The sequence below is a fragment of the Hemitrygon akajei genome, chromosome 13 (genome assembly GCF_048418815.1).
Source record: "Hemitrygon akajei chromosome 13, sHemAka1.3, whole genome shotgun sequence".
Classification (NCBI taxonomy): domain Eukaryota; kingdom Metazoa; phylum Chordata; class Chondrichthyes; order Myliobatiformes; family Dasyatidae; genus Hemitrygon; species Hemitrygon akajei.
In genome coordinates this window covers 14,210,783-14,235,657 of record NC_133136.1, presented here as the reverse complement: position 1 = coordinate 14,235,657, position 24,875 = coordinate 14,210,783, and the positions used below count along the sequence as shown (strand labels likewise).

At 39.6% G+C, this 24,875-nt stretch overlaps 2 protein-coding genes across 3 annotated transcripts in view; both read left to right on the top strand.

Annotated features, from left to right (window-relative positions):
• lman1 (lectin, mannose-binding, 1) overlaps window positions 1–6,657 on the top strand; it is a 47,847-nt gene extending 41,190 nt beyond the window's left edge. For both annotated transcript variants that reach the window (XM_073064182.1, XM_073064181.1), the window contains exon 13: window positions 4,777–6,657. In XM_073064182.1, coding sequence (XP_072920283.1) covers window positions 4,777–4,813 — 37 coding nt within the window. In that variant the 3' untranslated portion in view covers window positions 4,814–6,657. The remainder of the gene's footprint in view (window positions 1–4,776) is intronic.
• Window positions 6,658–21,102: 14,445 nt separating this feature from the next.
• The window catches only part of cplx4a (complexin 4a), a 35,827-nt gene continuing 32,054 nt past the window's right edge, over window positions 21,103–24,875 (top strand). Inside the window, exon 1 of the mRNA XM_073063925.1 lies at window positions 21,103–21,362. Within this exon, the coding sequence (XP_072920026.1) occupies window positions 21,196–21,362 (167 nt within the window). The 5' untranslated portion in view covers window positions 21,103–21,195. The remainder of the gene's footprint in view (window positions 21,363–24,875) is intronic.

Sequence of the window (24,875 nt, the reverse complement as noted above, 5' to 3'; positions counted from 1 at the left end):
CATTGTTCAAAATCAGCATAGTATTGTTGACATTTTTGAATTGAATATAATGAATTAATCTTGTATCTGATGCATTTTTCCTAATGGTACATATGGACTACTGGTCAAATTTCTAGTACTTGACTACCAGACACTTTAGGGTCATGCCAAGTAGCATTGGCAAACCACATAACTCTGATCTTTGATTGAGCAAATCTAAATGTTTGTGAGTGAGTCCAGTCATAAACATAATGTCCAGAACATGAAAAAGGATAAGTTTGCATCATACTATAGACTTTCTTTACAGCCACCAGTTTGTTCTTGCAGAATACTGTTCTTTCCCAAAATTGCTGATCTTTCCCCTTCGTCACTTTATTTTCTCCCCTCTGTGACATCCCTCTCAACCATCCATCCCTCCTTTCGTAATGTCATAAACATTCAAACTCGCCCCAAATTAGATATCCACCCTGACAACTTGGGGAGTAAACCTTTTGACGACAATCAAATCTTCAATCATATTCAAAGGTTGTAAATTCCAGGTGTCTTCTTATAGGAAATACTTCCCTTTCATAAGCTTTCACTGTCATCAGGGTCATTTTACCCTTGCAGTTTCTTAGCTCAGCCCGCAAGGTTTCAACATCTTCTGATCCTATGTCATATCTTTCTGCTGATTTGGTGCTATTCATAACTAGCAGACCAATGCCACCCCCTCTGCCTACCTTCTTATCCCTTCGATGCAACGTGTAACCTTGGACATTCATCTTCCAACTACAACCATCCTTCAGCCACGATTCAGTGATGGCCACAACATCATACCTGACAGTCTGTAATAGTGCAACAAGATCATCCTCCTTATTTCTTATACTCAGTGCAGTGAGATATAACACTTTGAGTACTGTATTTGATACCATTTTTGATTCTGCATCCCTAATGCACTGATACTCGCCCTGTTGGCTGCAATTTTGTCCTATCATCTGCCTGTCCTTCCTGACTGCATGCAATCTGCTTTTTCACCTTATGTCTTATCCTGAGTCCCTTCACTCCGTTTCCCACCGCCCTGCCAAATTAGTTTAAACCCTCCCCAACAGCTCTAACAAGCCTGCCTGTGAGAATATTGATCCCCCTCGTGCACAGAGTCTCCTGTCTGTTCCTGTGACTATTGAATCCCCTATCACTTCCACTCTCCTCTCCTCCCTCTTTCCCTTCTCCACCATGGACCCATGCTCAGTGCCAGTAACACGGTCTCTGGCACTCCCCTCGGAGTTCAAACTCCACAACGGTATGCAACACAGTGTATTTATTATTGAGGGCAATGGCCACAGGGGTGTTCCACTTGAACTGCCTGTTCACATTCCCAGCTACTCTCCTCTTGCAACTTAGGGGTGACTACTTCTTCCTATCTCTGATCGATAATCTCCTCACTCTCCTGTACAAGCCAAAGGTCATCCAGCTACTGCTTCAGATCCCTAACAAGGTCTTCAAGGAGCTGTATCTGGATGCACTGCACGCAGATGTGGTCCCCTGGGAGACTCTGGGTCTCTCAAGACTCCATCCCCAGCATAAAGAACACACAATGGCCATTTACTACACTAGGTACAGAAAGGGGAACCTTAACAGAAACGCCCCAAAACCAGCGCCTCTTTTGAGACAAAGCCTGACACTCCTACTCTCACCACTGGCCTACTCCCAACAATGGCTGCCCCGCTTGTCCCTTCTGTACTTTTAAACAAATGTCACTGACCTAGGCACTCATAATTTTTTCCACATGGGAACATGCATAAATTTATTTAGTTGCCATTAATTATGCTGAGAAACAAACAATTATTTGCAGAAAATTCTGGAAAAGTGCAAGTGGGGCAGCATCTGTACAACCAAAAGCAGTTATGTTTTTGTGTCCTGGGCTCTTTATCAGATGAGCTGAATGCGCCATAATTTGTTGGGGAGAAGCCGTAGTTAAAGAACGAAGATGTTTCATTCTTCAACAAATCCAGTTAAACCTTTTATCTATTCCCTCCGTTACCTGCGCTGTAAACATTTTAAACCACTTTTTATAATACTGTTTACATTGTAAATACATGCTGGCTTTTTATGTATTTTTGCATATTTTATTCCTTATCCGAATGAAGCAACAATTCCTTTGCAGTGCTATCCACTAGCTATGCATCTTTGATCAAATGAGCTTATTCTTATGTCTTTCTATCAGACATTCGTTTTATTTCACCATCACGCTTCCCTATGTTAGTTCAAAGTTCAAACTAAATTTTTTATCAATGTCTGTATATATCAGCATATATAACAATTACAGCATGGAAACAGGCTATCTCGGCCCTTCCAGTCCATGCCGAACGCTTACTCTCACCTAGTCCCACCGATCTGCACTCAACCCATAACCCTCCATTCCTTTCCTGTCCATATACCTACCCAATTTTTTAAAAAATGACAAAATCGAACCTGCCTCTACCACTTCTACTGGAAGCTCATTCCACACAGCTACCACTCTCTGATTAAAGAATTTCCCCCTCATGTTACCCCTAAACTTTTGCCCCTTAACTCTCAACTCATGTTCTCTTGTTTGAATCTCCCCTACTCTCAATGGAAAAAGCCTATCCATGTCAACTCTATCTATCCCCCTCATAATTTTAAATACCTCTATCAAGTCCCCCCTCAACCTTCTATGCTCCAAAGAATAAAGACCTAACTTGTTCAACCTTTCTCTGTAACTTAGGTGCTGAAACCCAGGTAACATTCTAGTAAATCTCCTCTGTACTCTCTCTATTTTGTTGACATCTTTCCTATAATTCGGTGACCAGAACTGTACACAATACTCCAAATTTGGCCTCACCAATGCCTTGTACAATTTTAACATTACATCCCAACTCCTATACTCAATGCTCTGATTTATAAAGGCCAGCATACCAAAAGCTTTCTTCACCACCCTATCCACATGAGATTCCACCTTCAGGGAACTATGCACCATTATTCCTAGATCACTCTGTTCTCCTGCATTCCTCAATGCCATACCATTTACCATGTCTGTCCTATTTTGATTATTCCTACCAAAATGTAGCACCTCACATTTAATCAGCATTAAATTCCATCTGCCATCTTTCAGCCCACTCTTACTAACTGGCCTAAATCTCTCTGCAAGCTTTGAAAACCTACTTCATTATCCACAATGCCACCTATCTTAGTATCATCTGCATACTTACTAATCCATTTTACCACCCCATCATCTAGATTATTAATGTATATGACAAACAACATTGGACCCAGTACAGATCCCTGAGGCACACCACTAGTCACCGGCCTCCAACCTGACAAACAGTTATCCACCACTACTCTCTGGCATCTCCCGTCCAGCCACTGTTGAATCCATTTTACTACTCCAATATTAATACCTAACGATTGAACCTTCCCAACTAACCTTCCGTGTGGAACCTTGTCAAAGGCCTTACTGACAACATTGTCCATATAGACAACATCCACTGCTTTACCCCTGTTAATTTTCCTAGTAGCCTCTTCAAAAAATTCAATAAGATTTGTCAAACATGACCTTCCACGCACAAGTCCATGTTGACTGCTCCTAATCACACACTGTCTATCCAGATAATTATATATAGCATCTCTAAGAATACTTTCCATTAATTTATCTACCACTGATAATTGCTAGGTTTACTCTTAGAACCCTTTTTAAACAATGGAACCACATGAGGAAAACGCCAATCCTCCGGCACCATCCCCGTTTCTAATGACATTTGAAATATTTCTGCCCTGAGATTCATTTCCTTGTGGGTATTCACAGAACAAAGAAATAAAATAGAATTAATGAAAAACTGTTCACAAAGACTGACAAATAAGAAATTTGCAAATACAGAAAACAAATCATAATGATAATAAATAATACTGAGAGTTGTTGAAAATGAATCCATAGGTTGTAGAGTTGATATCTTTATCAGATCATTATCCTTCCCTACTTTAGTACAGAGAATAGCACAGGTCCTTCCGCCCACAATAGTTGATTCTTTAAACGACTCCACGATCAATCTAACCTACAGAGAAAAGAAAAGCTACCTCTTCTACCTAGATAAATTTGTGTCCCTCTGTCTCCGTTCTTAGAGAGGATCTCAGATATGGAATCAAATCACAAAGGAGAAAATCTGCAGATGCTGGAAATCCAGACAATGCACACAAAATGCTGGAGGAACTCAACAGATCAGGTAGCGTCTATGGAAAAAAGTACAGTCAATGTTTCGGGCCAAGACCCTTCAGTAGGACTGACTGAAGGGCCTCGGCTGGCAACACCGACTACTTTTTTCCATAGATGCTGCCTGGCCTGCTGAGATGCTCCAGCTCTTTTGTGTCTTGCCCAGATGTGAAAAATTACCTGTTCTCTTGTTCCACAAATGCTATTTCATCTGCTGATCTTTTTTCCCCTTGGTGTTTTGCATTTAAATTTGCATTTGTTTTAGTGTCATCAATTACCTATCTTAATGCAAATAATGAACACACACTTTAATGGTTTAAACCTTTAGTGGTTTAGGCTGTTGTGTTAAAAGAATTCTGGCAATAAAAACTGTTCAAATTATATTCCTTATAACTCCTGCTATACATCTATCTTTGGTATTTTTGGAAACAAATGAAAATCAATCCATTTGTGAAGACTACAAAGTCAAAAATGTGATTCCTTTGTGTCCCCTCCCAAAAAGTTAAAGTGAATGGTATCTTGCCTTTTGCACTTCTTCAGGCTGAATAATGGTATATTTTTCATCTACTAATAGTTATTTCTTTCTCTCGCAGGAGCCAGCAAGAAGCAGCTGCGAAGAAGTTCTTTTGATGTTACTGTTCTTAGTTTTTACTTTGATAGTGCCCTGTGATGAAACAAAGGAAAACTAAATGAATTTTTTTAAAAAATATTTTTCAACAAACTAAGTTATTGTGGGATGCTATTTCCTTAATTCCAAAATTATTTTGTGCATACAAATTATTTTTCTACAGCTAAAGATGAAGCTGTGGGCAGTTAATTTTTTTTTTGAATTCTGCATTATGGAGTTACAATGTTACAGAAGAATGAAATAGATGTTTACATGATAAGTAAAGCAATAACTGAGAACGCTGATTCTGTTCTTTGGAGGTATTTGGAAATAAATTAGTAAGAACTAGATGAAAGTTCTTGGGTGCTCATAACTATTGTTTGACTTTACAACCATATACTGCTTTGTCTGTGCCTTTTTTTTGGAAAAAAGGGTTTTGTAATTACATCCTTCTCTAAACTTGTTCATCTTGGCTTTAATTCATGTAATTTTTCATGAATCTTTTCTTGCCTTTTTCAATTGCAAATTCAGATTTAATCTTGCATTTCATAATTTAGTCCCAGGTGACGATTTTGTCAAATCTAACTTTCACCTTAAAGAGTAACCCTGTATCTTTGACATTAGTATCTCTCTCTAAGAAAGTTGGTTTTCTTTTTTTTTGTCAAATGTTCAGTTCTTTGTTAAAACCCAAGTATTTTGGAGTTGAGTATCGCTCTTGTACCTGGAAGGAACTTCTGGCACATTTTCTCTCCCTTCTAAATGGGATGCAAAGAAAAACTGCCCAAAAAACATGTTAGAATTTTATATAAATTAAAAAGCAAAATTGTCTTTTTCTGTGGTCTCATTCATGTCTGAACTTTGGCCTTTCTTAATAGATGTGCTTAATCTTTTGAATGTGTACTTCCTTTCAAATTCATACTCTCTCTGCTCTATGTCCTCAATTTTTTGAACTCCAGATTAATGTTCTTAATTATTTCTATCTGTTTCTTTGTCTGTTGACCTGTAATTTGTTTATAAAATTCAACCTTCTGAACAGCCAGTTATTTTTGTTTGTGCTGCCGACCATTGTGAAAGAAAGTCATTTGAAGCTTGAAGATTGCTTCTATGTGTATCCGATATAAAACAACTGATTAAGTTTATCCTAAGGGCACTTGGGTGCCCAATATTTTTTAGACTTTGACATGTAGCCAAGTACTTCAAAACATCAATCCAAAAAAATCCACAATTTTGTTCAAATTTTACTCTTGTCTAACTTCCTTAGAGACTCATTCCAGTAGCATACTGTATAGTGTAAGGCGGAAAGTGTGTGTGTTTTAATTAAATGTATGAAAAATACATGCTCTGATAATCAATATGTATTTGAATATCCAGATCATTCTTGAGGTCAATCATGTTGAAGAAATCCTTGAGGATGCACAGATTTGCTCTGAAGAATAGGTCATTCACCCCTAGTTTGTAAATGTAGATAATTCTTGAGATTTGATTCTTTCCCAACCACGGCAGTTGCATGCACCCCGTTAGAGTCCTTTATCCCCCAAGTCTTGACCAACTGCATTAGAAGCGTTATGGGCCATCCGTGCACTGGTGGGTAGTGTGGATTGTTGGCTGGTTATAATTTAAAATAGAAAAGGGAATTGTATACAGTAATGGACATTTGAAGATCATCTGTGAAATTTCCTTTATTTTTTTAAAAAAAGGAAATTGTTTTTTTTTTAATTAATGTCCTCTTGCAACTCAAGGAAACCAATTTATATTTGGGTGTTGACAGACTTTAACCATTCAACTATGAAATGTTTTAATGAAATATCTTGTTATATTAAAAGACAAGATGATTGAACGGTATTAAAACTGTTTGAAGTTAAGTTTACTGAAGGCTTTCATTATTAATACCTTTTGCATAGTTGTCTGAGTTATTCTCATTTAAAGAAAATCAGCAAATAGCAGCACAAGTGGAGTTGGTGTCTTCCTATTAATGGTTCTCAGTAAATTTGCAGTGCAAAGTAAGTTTGGAGAACAGTAGATATATAAAACATGATCGGTTCTCATGGTCCATAAAGGAAAGAGCTGCTACTATCTCCTATGCTAAGCTTCTTTCTCAGTTAATATATCTTGAAGTGAAGTGAATCAGTAGACATGCTATCCATCACTTGTCTTTGTCTAAGTGCAACATCCTGCTCACTAAACAAGAGCTTGTATCAAGTATCTGTATTTGCAGGTGCAATTGCATCAGCTAAGCACCATTTACGAAAGACAAATTAATCACAGATTATTACAAGAAATTAGTTAGAATAAAAGACTTTTAATGCAAGTGTTGCTAAGCTGTAGTGGTTAGTATTTTACCAGTAGGTTCAAGAACAGAATGGTTGAAGGAAGTAGCTGATTTTGAACTGGTGTATGCTATTTCAGGCTTCTCTATCTGATGGCAGCTGAAAAACAATGGGATACCCCAGATGGTGTGTGCTTAGCCCACTGCTCTATATACTCATGACTGTGTGGGTAGGCATAGCTCAAATATATCATCTATAAATTTGCTGACGATACAACCATTGTTGGTAGAATCTCAGGTTGTGACGAGAGGGCGTACAGAAGTGAGATATGCCAACTAGTGGAGTGGTGTGGCAACCTGGTACTCAATGTCAGTTAGACAAAAGCTGATCGTGGACTTCAGGAAGGGTAAGACAAAGGAACACATACCAATCCTCATAGAAGGATCAGAAGTGGAGAGAGTGAGCAGCTTCAAGTTCCTGGGTGTCAAGATCTCTGAGGATCTAATCTGATCCCAATATATCGATGTAGTTATAAAGGAGGCAAGACAGCGGCTATACTTTATTAGGAGTTTGAAGAGATCTGGCATGTTAACAAATACACTCAAACACTTCTATAGTTGTACCATGGAGAGCATTCTGACAGGCTGCATCACTGTCTGGTATGGAGGGGCTATTGCACAGTGTGACGAGTTCTGAAAGACTATTCTAAAGTGGGCTGTCCCTTTAAATGAGAGAGAGAGGGAGCGAACAGCTTGTGTGCTAATTCAGCAGCAGGAAGAGACAAAGTCTGAGTTGCCCTGGAAACTGAAAGGCGGAGCTATATGATAGACAACTGGTGTTCCGCACCACCGAGATAGATGCAAGGTCAGATGACTTTTTAATTATAGACTACGCGAGACGCACGACTCCAGAGGCAAGGAGGACACTGGTGAGCTTTGTGTACCCACGACAAGGGTGGGGTTTCTGCTCACAGTGTGAACAAAGGGGTGACCGGTGGGGAGCTATCGGTGTGTTTAACCCTGGTCTGGGGTTGATAACTCCACCACAGAAGATGGCATCCCCTTTTCTGTGGTCACAAGTTGGTGACTTTTAAATAAGTTTCGAAAACAGGAGGATGACGTGGAGGATCGGCATTGGAAGATAAACCAACACTCAAACTCTCTCTCCAACTCTATTCAAACCAAATTCCAGAACTGAACTCATTACTTTTACCATACCACCGTAAGACTGTATCACCTATTAAGACTGTATTGAGCTGGGGAAGCTTGGGAATCAGAAGAAGCTGCAGAAGGTTGTAAATTTAGTCGGCTCCATCTTGGGTACTAGCCTACAAAGTACCCAGGTTAGCTTTAGGGAGCGGTGTCTCAGAAAGGCAGTGTCCATTATTAAAGACCTCCAGCACACAGGGGCATGTCCTTTTCTCACTGTTACCATCAGGTAGGAGGTACAAAAGCCTGAAGGGACACACTCAGCGATTCAGGAACAGCTTCTTCCCCTCTGCCATCCAATTCCTAAATGGGCATTGAACCCTTGGACACTACCTCACTTTTTTAAATATACAGTATTTCTGTTTTTTGCACATTTTTTATCTATTCAATTATACATTGATTTGTGTTTTTTAAAATCTTATTTATTTATTATTTTTCTCTCTCTGCTAGATTATGTATTGCATTGAACTGCTGCTGCCAAGTTAACAAATTTCATGTCACATGCCAGTGACAATAAACTTGTTTCTGATATTGGGGATCTTTGCTGATAGGTGTTGTCAATAGTGGGGAAGAATTTGCATCACAAGAGCATAAGGAGCAGGCCATCTGGCCCATCAAGCCTGCTCCACGATTCAATAAGATCATTGCTGATCTGGCTATGGACTCATCTTCACTTACGTGATGTACTTGGCAGAGTCTCCTTTTCTCTCTGCCACTTTTACATTTGAATTGCTGTATCAGACCAAGAGGCGGCCTGTCAGGATTCTTTCAATAGTACGCCTGTAGAAGTTTGTTAGTGTTCAGTGACAAGCTTAACCTAAGAAAGTAAAGACCCTTGTAGACAGCACCATTTTACACAACATTCATCCAGCTGAATCCTGAAACAGACGGTCTATTCTGCACTCTAAATGGGAAGAAGTTGACAACAGAAAGGAATTATTGATGTGTTCAAACTGCAATTTGTCAAGCAAACTATCTCCTTGGAATCACTGATCTATCAGTTTGGAACAGACTAAATGGGCTGAGGGGCCCGTTAGTGTGCTGTAGTGCTCTATGACTGCCAAAGTGGGGAAGGAACATTCAGGATGGGATTGAGAACGTGAAGTGCAAGCACTACAAATACACAGAAAGAAGGAATGCACAGTCTCACAGCCTATCCACTAGCCTGCCCCATGTGTGGAAGAGTCCATAGTTCCTATATTGGCCTCATCAGCCAGCTGTTCCAAACAGATGAGGATCAATGTTTTTCTTGGCCAGGGGGTATCAAATCTGTGGAATTCATTACCATGGATGGCTGTGGAGGCCAAATCATTGAATATATTTAAAACAGATTGAGAGGTTCTTGAATACACCATAAGATATAGAGTAGAATTAAGCCATTTTGCCCATTGAGTCTACTCCAACATTTCATCATGGCTAATCCAACATTTTTCTCAGCCCCAGTCTCCTGCCATCTACCTATATCCCTTCATGCCCTAAGCAATCAAGAATCAGACAAGTTAGGAAAGCATTTAATTGGAGTAAGGGGTAATATGAATCTATCAGGCAAGAACTTGGAAGCATACATTGAGAAAAGATGCTCTCAGGGAAATGAATGGCAGAAATGTGGCAAATGTTCAGGGGATTTTTGCGTGGCGTTCTGCATAGGTACGTTCCAGTGAGATGGAATGGATGGTAGAGTACAGGAACCTTGGTGTACAAAGGCTATTGAAAATCTAGTAAAGAAGAAAAGCTTACGAAAGGTTCAAAAAACTAGGTAATGATAAAGATCTAGAAGATTATAAGACTAGCAGGAAGGAGCTTAAGAATGAAATTAGGAGACCCAGAAGGAGCCATGAGAAAGCCTTGGCTAGCAGGATTAAGGAAAACCCCAAGGCATTCTACAAGTATGTGAAGAGCAAGAGGATAAGACATGAGAGAATAAGACCAACCAAGTGTGACAGTAGCAAAGTGTGTATGGAACTGGAGGAGATAGCAGAGGTACTTAATGAATACTTTACTTCAGTATTCACTATTGAAAAGGATCTTGGCAATTGTAGGGATGCCTTACTGCAGTTTGAAAAGCTTGAGCATATAGACATTAAGAAAGAGGATGTGCTGGAACTTTCAGAAACCATCAAGTTGGATAAAGCTCTGGGACTGGATGAGATGTACCCCAGGCTACTGTGGGAGGCAAGGGAGGAGATTGCTAAGCCTCTAGCAATGATCTTTGCATCATTAATGGGGACGGGAGAGGTTCCAGAGGATTGGAGGGCGACAGATGTTGTTCACTTATTCAAGAAAGGGAGTAGAGATAGCCCAGGAAATTATAGACCAGTGATTCTTACTTCAGTGGTTGGTAAGTTAATGGAAAATATCCTGAGAGGCAGGATTTATGAACATTTGGAGAGGCATAATATGATCAGGAATAGTCAGCATAGCTTTGTCAAAGGCAGGTCGTGCCTTAGGATCCTGATTGAATTTTTTGAGGATGCGACTAACCACTTTGATGAAAGTAGAGCAGTAGATGTAGTGTATATGGATTTCAGCAAGGCATTTGATAAGGTACTCAATGCAAGGCTTATTGAGAAAGTAAGGAGGCATGGGATCCAAGGGGACCAGGCTTTGTGGACCCAGAATTGGGCTGCTCAGAGAAGGCAAAGAGTGGTTGTAGATTGGTCATATTCTGCATGGAGTTCAGCGAGACTGGTGTGCCTCAGGGATCCATTCTAAGACGTTTTCTCTTCGTGATTTTTATAAATGACCTAGATGAGGAAGTGGAGGGAAGGGTTAGTAAATTTGCTGATGACACAAAGGTTGGATGTGTTGTGGATAGTGTGGAGGGCTGTCTGTGGTGTTACGGATTCAAGCAACAATAAATATATGAGTTAGGCAGGGGTGTTTATAACAAATAACATGTTTATTAAATACTGAAAACAAACCCCCCAAAAGTAAACAAATCACTGACGTAACCGGGAGTCAGCTGCTGTGCGGCAGCTTGAACAGTTCTTAAAGCAATGTTGCAAAAACAGTTCTTCAAAGTAATATTGCCAAAAGTTCAAAACGCTCACAGTCCATTTAAGGGAGAGACTTTTTCAGATGATTTAAATTCTCTTTTCTGTCGTGTTGTTTCGGTTCCCAAGATCGAACTTATTCCCACGAAGAATTTACGAAACGAAACGGCTTAAAGGCGCTGACCTTTCCTTTACAGAACTATTCCCAATCCTTTCTGTTATTTTGCAGGGATTAACACGAGAACAGTCAACGAATTCCTTCCAAACAAGGTCGAACCTGTTTCACCGTCGAAATCGATTCTCCTCGATCTTTAACTCCTGAACTCCAATCTTCACTCTCCACTGATTCTCAACTAGCAGTATTGTAGAGAAACTGCTGGCAATGACCTTTTAAACTTTAGGCATTAGATAAAACTTCATCTTTCAACTAAACTGCATCATAACATTAAATCACGCAGTGGCATGAAGTCAACATGGCAAATCCAGCCACGAACTGCCCCTTCTCACAGGGAGGGGTCCTCCTTTTATACCCTGTAAAAAAAACCTGTCATATGACCTCTACTGGCGGGAAAATGACGTCACTCCACCATCACAAGACCATTACCTCAAGTCCAGTATAGCTTCAATCCCAGTCACGTGACAAGGGTACCACTGTCACGTGTCACGAGTATGTAACAGTGGTTACAGTGGGACATCGATAGGATGCAAAACTGGGCTGAGAAGTGGCAGATGGAGTTCAACCCAGATAAGTGTGAAGTGGTTCATTTTGGTAGGTCAAATATGATGGCAGAATATAGTATTAATGGTAAGACTCTTGGCAGTGTGGAGGATCAGGGGGATCTTGGGGTCCGAGGCCATAGGACGCTCAAAGCAGCTGCACAGATCAACTCCGTGGTTAAGAAGGCATACGGTGCATTGGCCTTCATCAACCGTGGGATTGAATTTAAGAGCCGAGAGGTAATACGACCCTGGTCAGACCCCACTTGGTGTACTGTGCTCAGTTCTGGTCACCTTGCTACAGGAAGGATATGGAAACTATAGAAAGGGTGCAGAGGAGATTTACAAGGATGTTACCTGGATTGGGGAGCAAGCCTTACGAGAATAGGTTGAGTGAATTCGGTCTTTTCTCCTTGGAGTGGCATAGGATGAGTGGTGACCTGATAGAGGTGTACAAGATGATGAGAGGGATTGATCATGTGGATAGTCAGAGGCTTTTTCCCAGGGCTGAAATAGCTAACATAAGAGGGCACAACTTTAAGCTGCTTGGAAGTAGGTACAGAGGAGACATCAGAGGTAAGTTTTTTATGCAGAGAGTGGTGAGTGTGTGGAATGGGCTGCCAGCGACGGTGCTGGAAGCGGATATGATAGGGTCGTTTAAGAGACTCCTGGATAGGTACATGGAGCTTAGTAAAATAGAGGGCTATGGGTAACCCTAGGTTATTTTGTAAAGTATGTACATGTTTGGCACAGCATTGTGGGCTTAAGGGACTGCATTTTGCTGTAGATTTTCTATGTTCTAATCTATCAACCACTGCCTTAAATATAAATATAAGTTGGCCTTTACAGCTGCCTGTGGCAAAGAATTCCACAGATTCACAATTGATTGGTCAGGATGTCAAAGATTACAGGGCGAAGACAGGAGAATGGGGTTGAGGGTTGAGAGGGAGGGACAATAAATCAGCCAAGATAGAATGGTAATGTTGACTCAATGGGCTGAATAGCCTGATTCTGCCCCCATATTTTATGGTACCAAAACTGGAGTGGAAGCAAATCATCTTTATCCCAATGGACTGCTTAAGAAGAGCTATATATATATATATATACGTGTGTGTGTGTGTGTGTGTGTGTGTGTGTGTGTGTGTGTGTGTGTGTGTGTGTGTGTGTGTGTGTGTGTGTGTGTGTGTGTGTGTGTGTGTGTGTGTGTGTGTGTGTGTGTGTGTGTGTGTATGAATGTAATTATCTTTCCAGTTGTTGTTGGCTCCCATACAACACATTTCACATTTAGATCTTATTCCCTTAAGTGCTTCAAGAACTTACCTTCCTGACATATTCTGCCCTCTGTTCTGAAGAAGGTGTACATGGAACCATGTACCTTAAACCTTTTGGACCAAATGATTTATTTCTGGCCTAAATACTGCATAATTCTGTATGCTAAGATTTAAGCAGTTGCCTCAGTAGTACATGTGTATTTTTTTTTACCCTCAAAAGTTTTGCCGTTTGTTACTTTTATGCTTTAACCAGATGAATTTCAATTATTTCAGCAGTTGGCTAAACGTATTTTTAGTAAATGTGATAATTAATGTATTTTGGAATGCAGTAAATTAATTTAGATTTCTTTGACGTCTGCCACTTCAAATTCAATAGTGTTTTTGCATGGTTAAATCAGCCTTTGAGTCTCAATGTTATCCTTACATCCTAGAATTTTTCTCCTAATGGCAGATCATTAATTAGTGATTAGATTAACAAAAGCATCTATCCACCTTGAGTGTTTGACTAGTTGAGCAATAAGAATAATTCCTAATTTTATTTACTTGCTCTTTTTACAATCACTGTTCAGTGATTGTCTTCTACTCATATTGATATTACTTCTCTTTTATTTGCTTTTAAAAACATCTGGAAAGGAATTCATCTTTGATCATCAATGTTTAATGTCCATCATAAAAGGAAGTTTGTACAGTATTCAGCTTACAAATTTTATTGAGGTTGATTTGATGTGGCCAAAGTTTGGAAATTAAAGATCGTACCATGCAGGCCATTTGGTTTACAATGTGCTGACCTCTTCAACTATTCCAACATCATTCTAACCCTTCCCTACCTCCATTTTTCTTTCATCCACTTGCCTATCTAACAGTCTCTTTAAGGTCTGTAATATATCTGCCTCTACCACTAACCCGGGCAGAGTGTTTCACACATCCATCAATCACTGTATAAAAAATCCTTCCACTGGCATTTTCTCCAATCACGTTAAAACTATTCCCTCTTGTATTACCTATTTCTGTCCTGGGAGAAAAGTGCTAGTTGCCTTCTCTATCTATGCCCCTAGCCTACACTTCTATCAAGTCACTGCCCAGCATCCTCTCCAAAGAGAAGAACACTATCCCGCTCAACCTATCCTCATATGACATGCTCTCAAATCCAGGCAGCACTCTGGTAAATCTCCTCTGCACCCTCTCTAAAGCGTCCACATCATTCCTATAAAAAGGTGACCAGAAGTGAACACAAGAGTGGTCTAACCAGTTTCATAGAGCTGCAACACTACCTCAAAACTCTTGAGCTCAATTACCCAACTACACAGGTCAGCACACATTACACATTCTTAGCCACTCTATCAACTTGTGTAGTAATTGTGAGGGATCTATAGATGTGGACTCCAAGATCTATCTCTCACATTGCTAAAAATCCAGACATTAACCCCGTACTCGATCTTCAGGTCCAATTTTCCAAATAAGTCAATTCACACTTTTCCAGACAGAACTCCATCTGCAACTTCACAACCCAGTTCTGCTTCCTATCAATGTCGCACTGTAACCTATGACAACTATCCACAACACCATCAAACTTTGTGTCATCTACAACCTTACTGAAAATCCTTCCACTTCCTCATCCAAGTCATTTATAAAAATCATAAAGTGCTGGGGTCCCAGAACACCATTGGTCACAAAACTCAAGGCAGATGGAGTTCAACCCAGATAAGTGTGAAGTGGTTCATTTTGGTAGGTCAAATATGATGGCAGAATATAGTATTAATGGTAAGACTCTTGGCAGTGTGGAGGATCAGAGGAATCTTGGGGTCCGACTCCATAGGACGCTCAAAGCAGCTGCGCAGGTTGACTCTGTGGTTAAGAAGGCATACGGTGTATTGGATTTCAGCAATTGTGGAATTGAATTTAGGGGCCGAGAGGTAATGTTGCAGCTATATAGGACCCTGGTCAGACCCCACTTGGTGTACTGTGCTCAGTTCTGGTCACCTCACTACAGGAAGGATGTGGAAGCCATAGAAAGGGTGCAGAGGAGATTTACAAGGATGTTGCCTGGATTGGGGAGCATGCCTTATGAAAACAGGTTGAGTGAACTCGGCCTTTTCTCCTTGGAGCAACAAAGGATAAGAGATGACCTGATAGAGGTGAATAAAATGATGAGAGACATTGATCATGTGGATAGTCAGAGGCTTTTTCCCGGGGCTGAAATGGTTGCCACAAGAGGACGCAGGTTTAAGATGCTGGGAGTAGGTACAGAGGAGATGTCAGGGGTAAGTTTTTTACTCAGAGAGTGGTGAGTGCATGGAATGGGCTACCAACAATGGTGATGGAGGTGGATACAATACGATAGGGTCTTTTAAGAGACTTTTGGATAGGTACATGGAGCTTAGAAAAAATAGAGGGCTATGGGTAAGCCTAGTAATTTCTAAGGTAAGGACATATTCAGCACAACTTTTTGGGCCAGAAGGCCTGTATTGTGCTGTAGGTTTTCTATGCTTCTATAATGCCCTCCATCTACTACCACCCTCTGCTTTCTGAAGGTTCTCAGCCCAAAACTTCGGCTCTTTATTCCTCTCTATAGATACCGCCTGACTTGCTGAGTTCCTCCAGCATTTTGTGTGGATGAAAGAAAAATAGAGGACTATGTAGGAGAGAAAAGTAAAGTTGATCTTGGAGTGTGTTAAAGTGTCGGCACAACATTGTGTGGCAAAGGGCCTGAATTAGTTAGTTTGATGAACTTTCAATACCATTCTATTAAAGTAAGAACTTACTATTGTTTTGAGCATTTATTTCTCTCTGTTCAATATTGCCAAAAGTTTCATCCAGTAGATTCTAGTTTTCTGGTTATGAATGGTCCTTGGTGGGAACTGACTACCCCATGTTTGTGCTCACATCTTTATTGATTGAACTTAAAAATAATTGGTTGTTTGTAAAAGTTCGTGGGGTTGCAAGAAGGATAACTCATTATGTAAATGCAAATCCAAAGATCTGTCAAAGATTAATGGGCAGGATAAAGCCTTGAGATCCATAAGGCTCACTCAGCCTATGAGGTCTTACTGGTGAGATGAAAATCCAAATTATAAGACAGTCTCATTCATGAGGAAAGGAGATGGGATACAATCAGGGAACCATGGAAAAAACATTCAGTGACCACTTTATTAGGTGTAACTGTACACCTCTTTAGTGAAAGTGTCTAATCAGCCAATCGTGTTGCAGCTATTCAATACATAAATGTATACAGATGTGGTCAAGAGGCTCAGGTGTGGTTCAGACCAAACACCAGAACAGGGAAGTAATGTGATATAAATGACTTTGACGGTGGAATGATTGCTGGTGCCAGACAGAGTGGTTGTTGAGTATGTCAGAAAAAAATCCAGTGAGCAGCAGTTCTGTGGGCCAAAGGAGAAGGGCCAAAGCTGATGGGAAGGCGACAGTAAATGGAAAAAGCTATGTGCTGCAACAGTGGTGTGTAGAGGTACATTCTGAACACACAACACATTGAACCCCTTGAAGTGGATGAGCTACACTCTATGACCTGTTTATTAGGTAAAGGAGGTACTGAATAAAATGGGCTCAAAGTGTATGAGCTGGAGAAAACCATTCAGCCCTTAAAGCATGTTCCATCACTTAATTAATTTGTTGCTGACCATCAGTCTCAATTTCATTTCCCACTCTCTCACCATACATTTTCATGTGAAGAGACTCCGGGAAATTGTTTTCCAGGCCTCATAGACATCAAAAACCTGTCCAAAGATCACTGGTATTTTTCTGCTAATTCTACCCCTTTCTGAGAAGAGACTTTTGCCCAAGAAAGAGACGGGTTCAGCTCTTCTGTAGAGTATTCTGGTTACATTTTACATGGGCCTATCTTTGACTCATCAGCAGAATATGACTTTCTAGCATTTGAAAAAGATAATGTTTAATATAAATAAACAAAATACTGGAGGAACTCTTTCTTTGCGTGGCCGGGTGGAATATGTCTCTACCGAAGGGGGTGTAAGGCACTCCTTCCCTCCGTTGGCCTGCAGCTCACCCTTGGGTAAGGTGTTGCACCTTCTCAGCCCCCTGATTAGTGTCATGTGAAGCCATACGAACAGATGGTGGATGGTCGTATAAGCAGCTGGTGTGTATCACAAGTCCTGGTTGTGTGACCACTGACACCAGGCAGACAATCTCTGAAGAGTATTGATAATGGCTGGGGTCACCTGTCTTGTAAAGAAACTGCCCAGAAGAAGATACTGGCAAACCAGTGCTGTGGAAAAAATTTCCAAGAACGATCATGGTCATGGAAAGACCATGATCGCCCACGTCATACAGCACAGCACATAACAAACGAATGGAGGAACTCACTGGGTCAAGTAGCACCTGTGGAGGAGAGGAATTGACTCTGTTTTGTGTCCAGACTCTTTCTCTGTTCTGATGCAGTGCTTTAACCTGATAAGCTGGCAAATCCTCTCCCCTCACCCTGCATACCACCTCCCCCCCTCCCCCCCCCCCCCCCCCCTACCATATATGCAGCTTGACCCACTGAATTCCTGCAGTAGTTTTCTTATTGCTCCGGATTTCAGCATCTCTTCTGTCTCTGAATTAAGTTTAATATTACAAAAGAGTCAACAAGATGGTGATTATTAAAAGATTACAAATGGAATGTAAGGTGCACACCATCAAGCCACTGGAACACACGAGATCATTATAAACATCTTTCTCTAAGGCTATATCTGGTGCAAATGTGAAGTAGATTGAAGGTGATTCATAGAAATAATCTCATGTTTTCTGTCTGTTTTTGATCTGAAAGCAATTTCAGCCTGATCACAAGCAAGAGAAAATCTGCATACAGAATGCTGGAAATCCAAGCAATACACAGAAAATGCTGGAGGAACTCAGCATCAAGCAGAGGGAAATCTGCAGATGCTGGAAATGCTACCCGGCCTGCTGAGCTCCTCCTGCATTTTGAGTTTCAGCCTACTAACATTATGTGGTCTGCACAGAAACAATGTCAAATCAACTCCATATTCTCCAAAACACGTTACAGAGCTAGCCTCTTTATGAATAAAACTTCAACCGAGAATAATAAACCTATTTTACAATTAACTGCACCATCAGGCAAAATTTTAATGTTAACTATTTGGAACTGAATTTGTGTCCAGACATCCACACTTACAAATGGCTTTAAATAGCCCTGTAGGAACTGTTTGTCATCTCCCAGAACTCTTAATATCCTTATGAATATAAACCTTGTGGTTTTAAATCCTATGCAATAGCATTTCATCAAATAATACCACATTGAGATCATAATTCTTCCATAATGAAAATGTAATCTGCACTTACCAGTGATTTGAATCCCAAGGCTATGAAAATTAAACTGGTTCTGTACTGAAAATATAAAGAATAAATGTAACCAGTGCACAAGTAAAATGGAGAATAAATAACTCAGTAGTTTGTATTGATAAATTGCTATTCATTTTCTTAAGTAATTGGAAATGTGTTCATGGAATGTCACTATAAATGTTTTTTTCTCAAAATTAGTCTCAATACTTCTGAATTTGCACACAGTCGCTACTTTATAAAATACCTCCAGTACTGAATAAAATGTCCACTGAATGTATGGTCATGATCTTCTGCTGCTGTAGCCCATCCACTTCAAGGTTCAACATTTTGTGCATTCAGAGATGCTCTTGAGATACTGCCATATTCCTATCTACTTGAGCCAATCTAACCTTTCTCCTCTGACCTCTCTCATTAATAAGGTGTTTCACCCACAGAACTACCACTCACTTGATGTTTTTCTTCACTATTCTCTGTAAACTCTAAAGACCTTTGTGCAATAAAATCACAGGCTGAGTTCACTCAACCTATTCTTGTAAGGCATACTCCCCAATCCAGGCAACATCCTTGTAAATCTCCTCTGCACCCTTTCTATGGTTTCCATATCCTTCCTGTAGTGAGCCTAACACTGCGCCCAGTACTCCAAGTGGGGTTTGACCAGGGTCCTATGCAGCTGTAACATTACCTCTTGGGTCTTGAACTCAGTCCCATGGTTGATGAAGGCCAATGCACCATATGCCTTCTTAACCACACAGTCAACCTGCACAGCAGCTTTGAGTGTCCTATGGACACTAACCTCAAGATCCCTCTGATCCTCCACACTGCCAAGAGTCTTACCATTAATACTATATTCTGCCATCATATTTGACCTACCAAAATGAACCAATTTACACTTATCTGGGTTGAACTCCAACTGCCACTTCTCAGCCCAGTTTTGCATCCTATCAATGTCCCACTGTAACCTTTGACAACCCTCCACACTATCCACAACACCCCCAACCTTGTGTCATCAGTAAATTTACTAACCTATCCCTCCTCTTCTTCATCTAGATCATTTATAAAAATCACGGAGAGTAAGGGTCCCAGAACAGATCCCTGAGGCACAGCTTTGTGGGCCGAAGGGCCTGTATTGTGCTGTAGGTTTTCTATGTTTCTATGTTTCAATGTTGCTCTTCACAGACTTGTAGAATGCCTTGGGTTTTTCTTAATTCTGCTCGCCAAGGCCTTCTCATGGCTCCTTCTGGTTCTCCTAATTTCATACTTAAGCTCCTTCCTGCTAGCCTTATAATTTTCTAGATCTCTATCATTACCTAGTTTTTTGAACCTTTCGTAAGCTTTTCTTTTCTTCTTGACTAGATTTTCAACAGCTTTTGTACACCATGGTTCCTGCACCCTGCCATCCTTTCCCTGTCTCATTGGAATGTACTTATGCAGAACATCATGCAAATATCCCCTGAACATTTGCCACATTTCTGCCATACATTTCCCTGAGGACATCTGTTCCCAATTTATGCTTCCAAGTTCCTGCCTGACAGCTTCACGTTTCTCCTTACTCCAATTAAACACTTTCCTAACTTGTCTGTTCCTATCCCTCTCTAATGCTATGGTAAAAGAGATAGAATTGTGACCATGTCTGCATGTTTTTACACATTGAGTTGCTGCCACATGATTGGCTGATTAGATATTTGTATTAATGAGCAGAAGTACAAGTGTACCTAATAAAGTAGCCACTGTATATATATATATATATATCAAGAAAAACACATGACCAGCCATATTTATTTTAGATTACCTGATCATGAATTTTTGACAGTAACATATTACATTCATCATATCAACTGGTAACTCATTCATCATGTAATTGAGACTTTATGGTTCTGACTGAAGGTCACTAATAACTCTTCAGAGAAAACCAATAATTCCAGTGTTCTGTTATGTTGTGCAAAGACTTTCACTTTCCTTTAAATATCCATATTTGACAATAATCTGAATACAGATAGTAACACATTCCAAACACTATATTTTTATACAAATCTCTCTTTGACCTGAATGGTTTTCCAACAGCATCTCCCTGGTCAGCTGGATTAAAGCAGAGATATTTAGTTTCATCTATCAAATCAAAATTTCAAATGTTTTTGTTGATTAAAAAGGGATACTTAATTTCATTTATCACATCAAACTTTCAAATAATGACACAATATATTATTGATTGAAAAGAGATATTTACCAAATCAAAATTTCAAATTATGACATGATTATGATTGATTTAATAGTTACTTAATTGCATTTAATAAATCACAATTATAAATTATGACACCATTTATTTTTAGTTGAATTCTGTTCAAATGAAAAGTAAGCAAAATTCCACAGATAAAGGCTTTTTGCAAACATTAGCTTAAACGTTAACAGAAATAGATGGTGGAGAATATTGAATGTGCAGCGTGATCTGAACCATCTGCCTCTGGAAGATTCAAGAGTTCAATGGTTTAATCCAGATTACCAAACGCAAAGCATTTTCTCAAAGGCATTTTATTGTAAAAGCCAAGAAGGCTGGCCGGTTCTCTCTTCATTTTCCTCACATATACTTTGTATTTGTGACTTTAAAATCTAATTAGTTATACCCTTAATAAAAGATGTCTTTCTTGTTGAAATCAATGGTGAGTGGGCAGGTGAAGAATTTAGGACTTGGAGGTGGAGATGAAGGAAATAAAGAAGAAGCAAGTTCCACAGACCCTGCAGCTGCAGCAGGGATGACCAGGGAAGAATATGAAGAATACCAAAAGCAGGTTGTGGAAGAAAAGTAAGTTTGACAAAAAAAACTATGAAAATACTTTCACTAAATTTAATTCTCAAGAACAGTATCAAGCCATGCAAAATAATTACACAGTTTTGCAGCATAGTGTTATTAACAGTCCATTTCTGAAGATATTTAAAAATATTTATGTTTGCTGTTATATATATATAATGATCAATTATTTATTTACTGAACCTTTTGCTATCTATGTATGGATCTGATATAAAAAATAATAAAGCCTTTCTATGCATCATTATAGATTAATGTGAATAATTATTATGGAAACAATTGCATCAGGTAATATCTTTAACAAGCAAAATAAAAAAAATCTGTAAAATCTCAGCAATGTTCTTGTATCTAACAGAAAGGGCTTTGAGTTTGTAGTTATTTTTCACTATCCCCAAGCATATTCTGTGTTTGTACTGTTTGTACTATGTATGTGTCAAACAGTCCTGATGAAGTGTCTCACCCTTCAACTGTCTATTCTGCCTGACTGGTTGAATTTCTCCAGCATTTTATGTGTGTAACACATTTTAAAGTTGTTGAAGGCATGGTGTTAATTAATGTGCAAGTATACTCAGAGAAACCAGAGGAGTAGGCACACATCTTTCTTTATTTTACAGTTTTAAAGTTCACTAAATACCTTATTTGATGGAGGCAGAAAGAAAATAAAACTTATCTGTATTACTATCTGAGTGATGTAAAATGCAGAATCAGAATCAGGTTTAGTATCACTGGCATATGTCATGAAATTTGTTGTTATGCGGCAGCAGTACATTGCAATATATAATAATAAAAAACTTTAAATTACAATAAGAAATATATACAGTATGTATCATCATCATCATTATGTACCATGCCATGTTGAATTTCGTAGGCAATCATGGTCTCAGGACCATGATTGGTCTTGGAATTTTTTTCTACAGAAGTGCTTTGCCATTGCTTTCTTCTGGCCAGTGTCTTTACAAGACGGGTGACCCCAGCCCTTATCTATACTCTTCAGAGATTGTCTGCCTGGCGTCAGTGGTCACATAACCAGGACTTGTGATATCCACCAGCTGCTCAAACGACCATCCACCACCTACTCCCATGGCTTTACATGACCCCGATTGAGGGGCTAAGCAAGTGCTACATCTTGCCCAAGGGTGACCTGCAGGCTATAATTAAATATTGTATATAGTGCAAAAAGAGAAGAAAAAGAACAGTATTGTACCTGGGTTCATTGTCCAATCAGAAATCTAAAGTTGGAGGGAAAGAAGCTGTTCCTAAAACATTGAGTGTGTGGCTTCAGGCTCCTGTACCTGGTCCTTGATGGCAGCAATGAGAAGGGGGGCATGTCCTGGGTGAGGAGGATGGTTAATGATGGATGCACCTTTTTGAGGCATTGCCTTTTGAAGAGCTCCAGGGGAGGCTAGTGCCAATGATGGAGCTGGCTGAGTTTGCAACCATCTATGGCTTTTTCTGATACTGTGCATTGGCCCCTCCAAACCAAATGATGATGCAACCAGTTGGAATACTATTTACGAGACAAAAACGAGTAGCTCTCCCTTGTTTTTGGATAATGTTTGGGTCAGATGTCCAGAGTAAACAAAGTGAACAATTACTATGAAATTATCAATCTTATGAATAATGTTATTATTTTTTAAAGAGGTTAGTGTTAACTTGTTTATTATTAGTACAATACTTTTAGTTTGGAATGTACCTTGAGTCACATAGATTACATTAAATCTACATTATCTGCAGACCAAATGCCTGATTTAATTTCCCATCTTCCAAACAATAAATAACATTATTTTCCATCTATGAAAATGTATCACCTCATATGTTGCACTATTATATTTACCTTGTAATGAATTGAACCTTTCTTTAAGTCTTTTTATATCTTCCTGTATTTCCACACTAACATTATTTAGTTTAGTAAAGCCTGCTAAAAGCTGTATCTCCAATATCTGTGATCTCATAAAAACACCAGTTCACAGATGCTCCCATTGAAAAGATGAGTTCTCTCTGTTTGCTGCCTTTGGCTGAATCATTGAGAGCTTCCTTAATTCTTAATTCCTTAATTGAACGTTCTCATAACTCTTTCAAACTGTTCCTTATCAAGACAATCTACATACAAAAACATAAGTGCATATGAAAAACATAGAAACATAGAAAACCTACAGCACAGTACAGGTCCTTCGGCCCACAGAGTTGTGCCGAACATGTCCCTACCTTAGAAATTACTAGGTTTACTCATAGCCCTCTATTTTTCCAAGCTCCATGTACCAATCCAAAAGTCTCTTAAAAGACTCTATCGTATCCGCCTCTGCTGCCGTTGCTGGCAGCCCATTCCATGCACTCACCACTCTCTGAGTAAAAGACATCTGACATCTCCTCTGTATCTAATCCCCAGCCCCTTAAACCTGTGCCCTCTTGTGGCAACCATTTCAGCCCTGGGAAAAAGCCTCTGACTATCCACACGATCAATGCCTCTCATCATCTTATACACCTCTATCAGGTCACCTCTCATCCTCTGTTGCTTTAAGAAGTCCCTTTTGAAGTGGCCCTTCAAGCTAGCTCTGTCATTTATCAAGGTCAGAGATGTTCTTCAATCTCAAAACCATTTATGTGCACATTCTGCATTATCCTTTGATTCTCTTAATATCCAGAAATCTATCGATCTCTGATTTGAATGAGTCTTCACAATTCTCTAGTATAGCAAATCTGAAAGATTCACCTCTATCTGCATAAAGAAATTTCTCCTCATCTTTGTCCTAAACAGCTTACTCCTTATGATGAATGTATTACATCTAATGAATATAGTCTATTAAATACAAAGTACACTGCAGATGCTGTGTAAATTATGATTATGTGAAGAAATAAAGGAACAATGGACTATATTCAACAGGTCCAAACAAGCTGGATGAACTCAGCAGGTCGTTTGTACCTGTTGAATATAGTCTATTGTTCCTCTATTTCTTCACATAATCACAATTTTTAAACAATGTCAAGTCACTTTTTATTGTCATTTCAACCATAACTGCTGGTACACAGTAAAAATGAGACAATGTTTTTTCAGGACCATGGTGTTACATGACACAGTACAAAAACTAGACTGAACTACGTAAAAAACAACACAGAAAAAAACTACACTAGACTACAGATCTACCCAGGACTGCATAAAGTGCACAAAACAGTGTAGGCATTACAATAAATAACAAACAAGACAATAGGGCAGTAAGTTGGTGTCAGTCCAGGCTCTGGGTATTGAGGAGTCTGATAGCTTGGGGGAAAATACTGTTACATAGTCTGGTTGTGAGAGCCCAAATGCTTTGGTGCCTTTTCCCAGACAGCAGGAGGGAGAAGAGTTTGTATGAGGGTTGCATGGGGTCCTTCATAATGCTGTTTGCTTTGCGGATGCAGTGTGTAGTGTAAATGTCCGTAATGGTGGGAAGAGAGACCCCGATGATCTTCTCAGCTGACCTCACTATCCACTGCAGGGTCTTGAGATCCGAGATGGTGCAATTTCCGAACCAG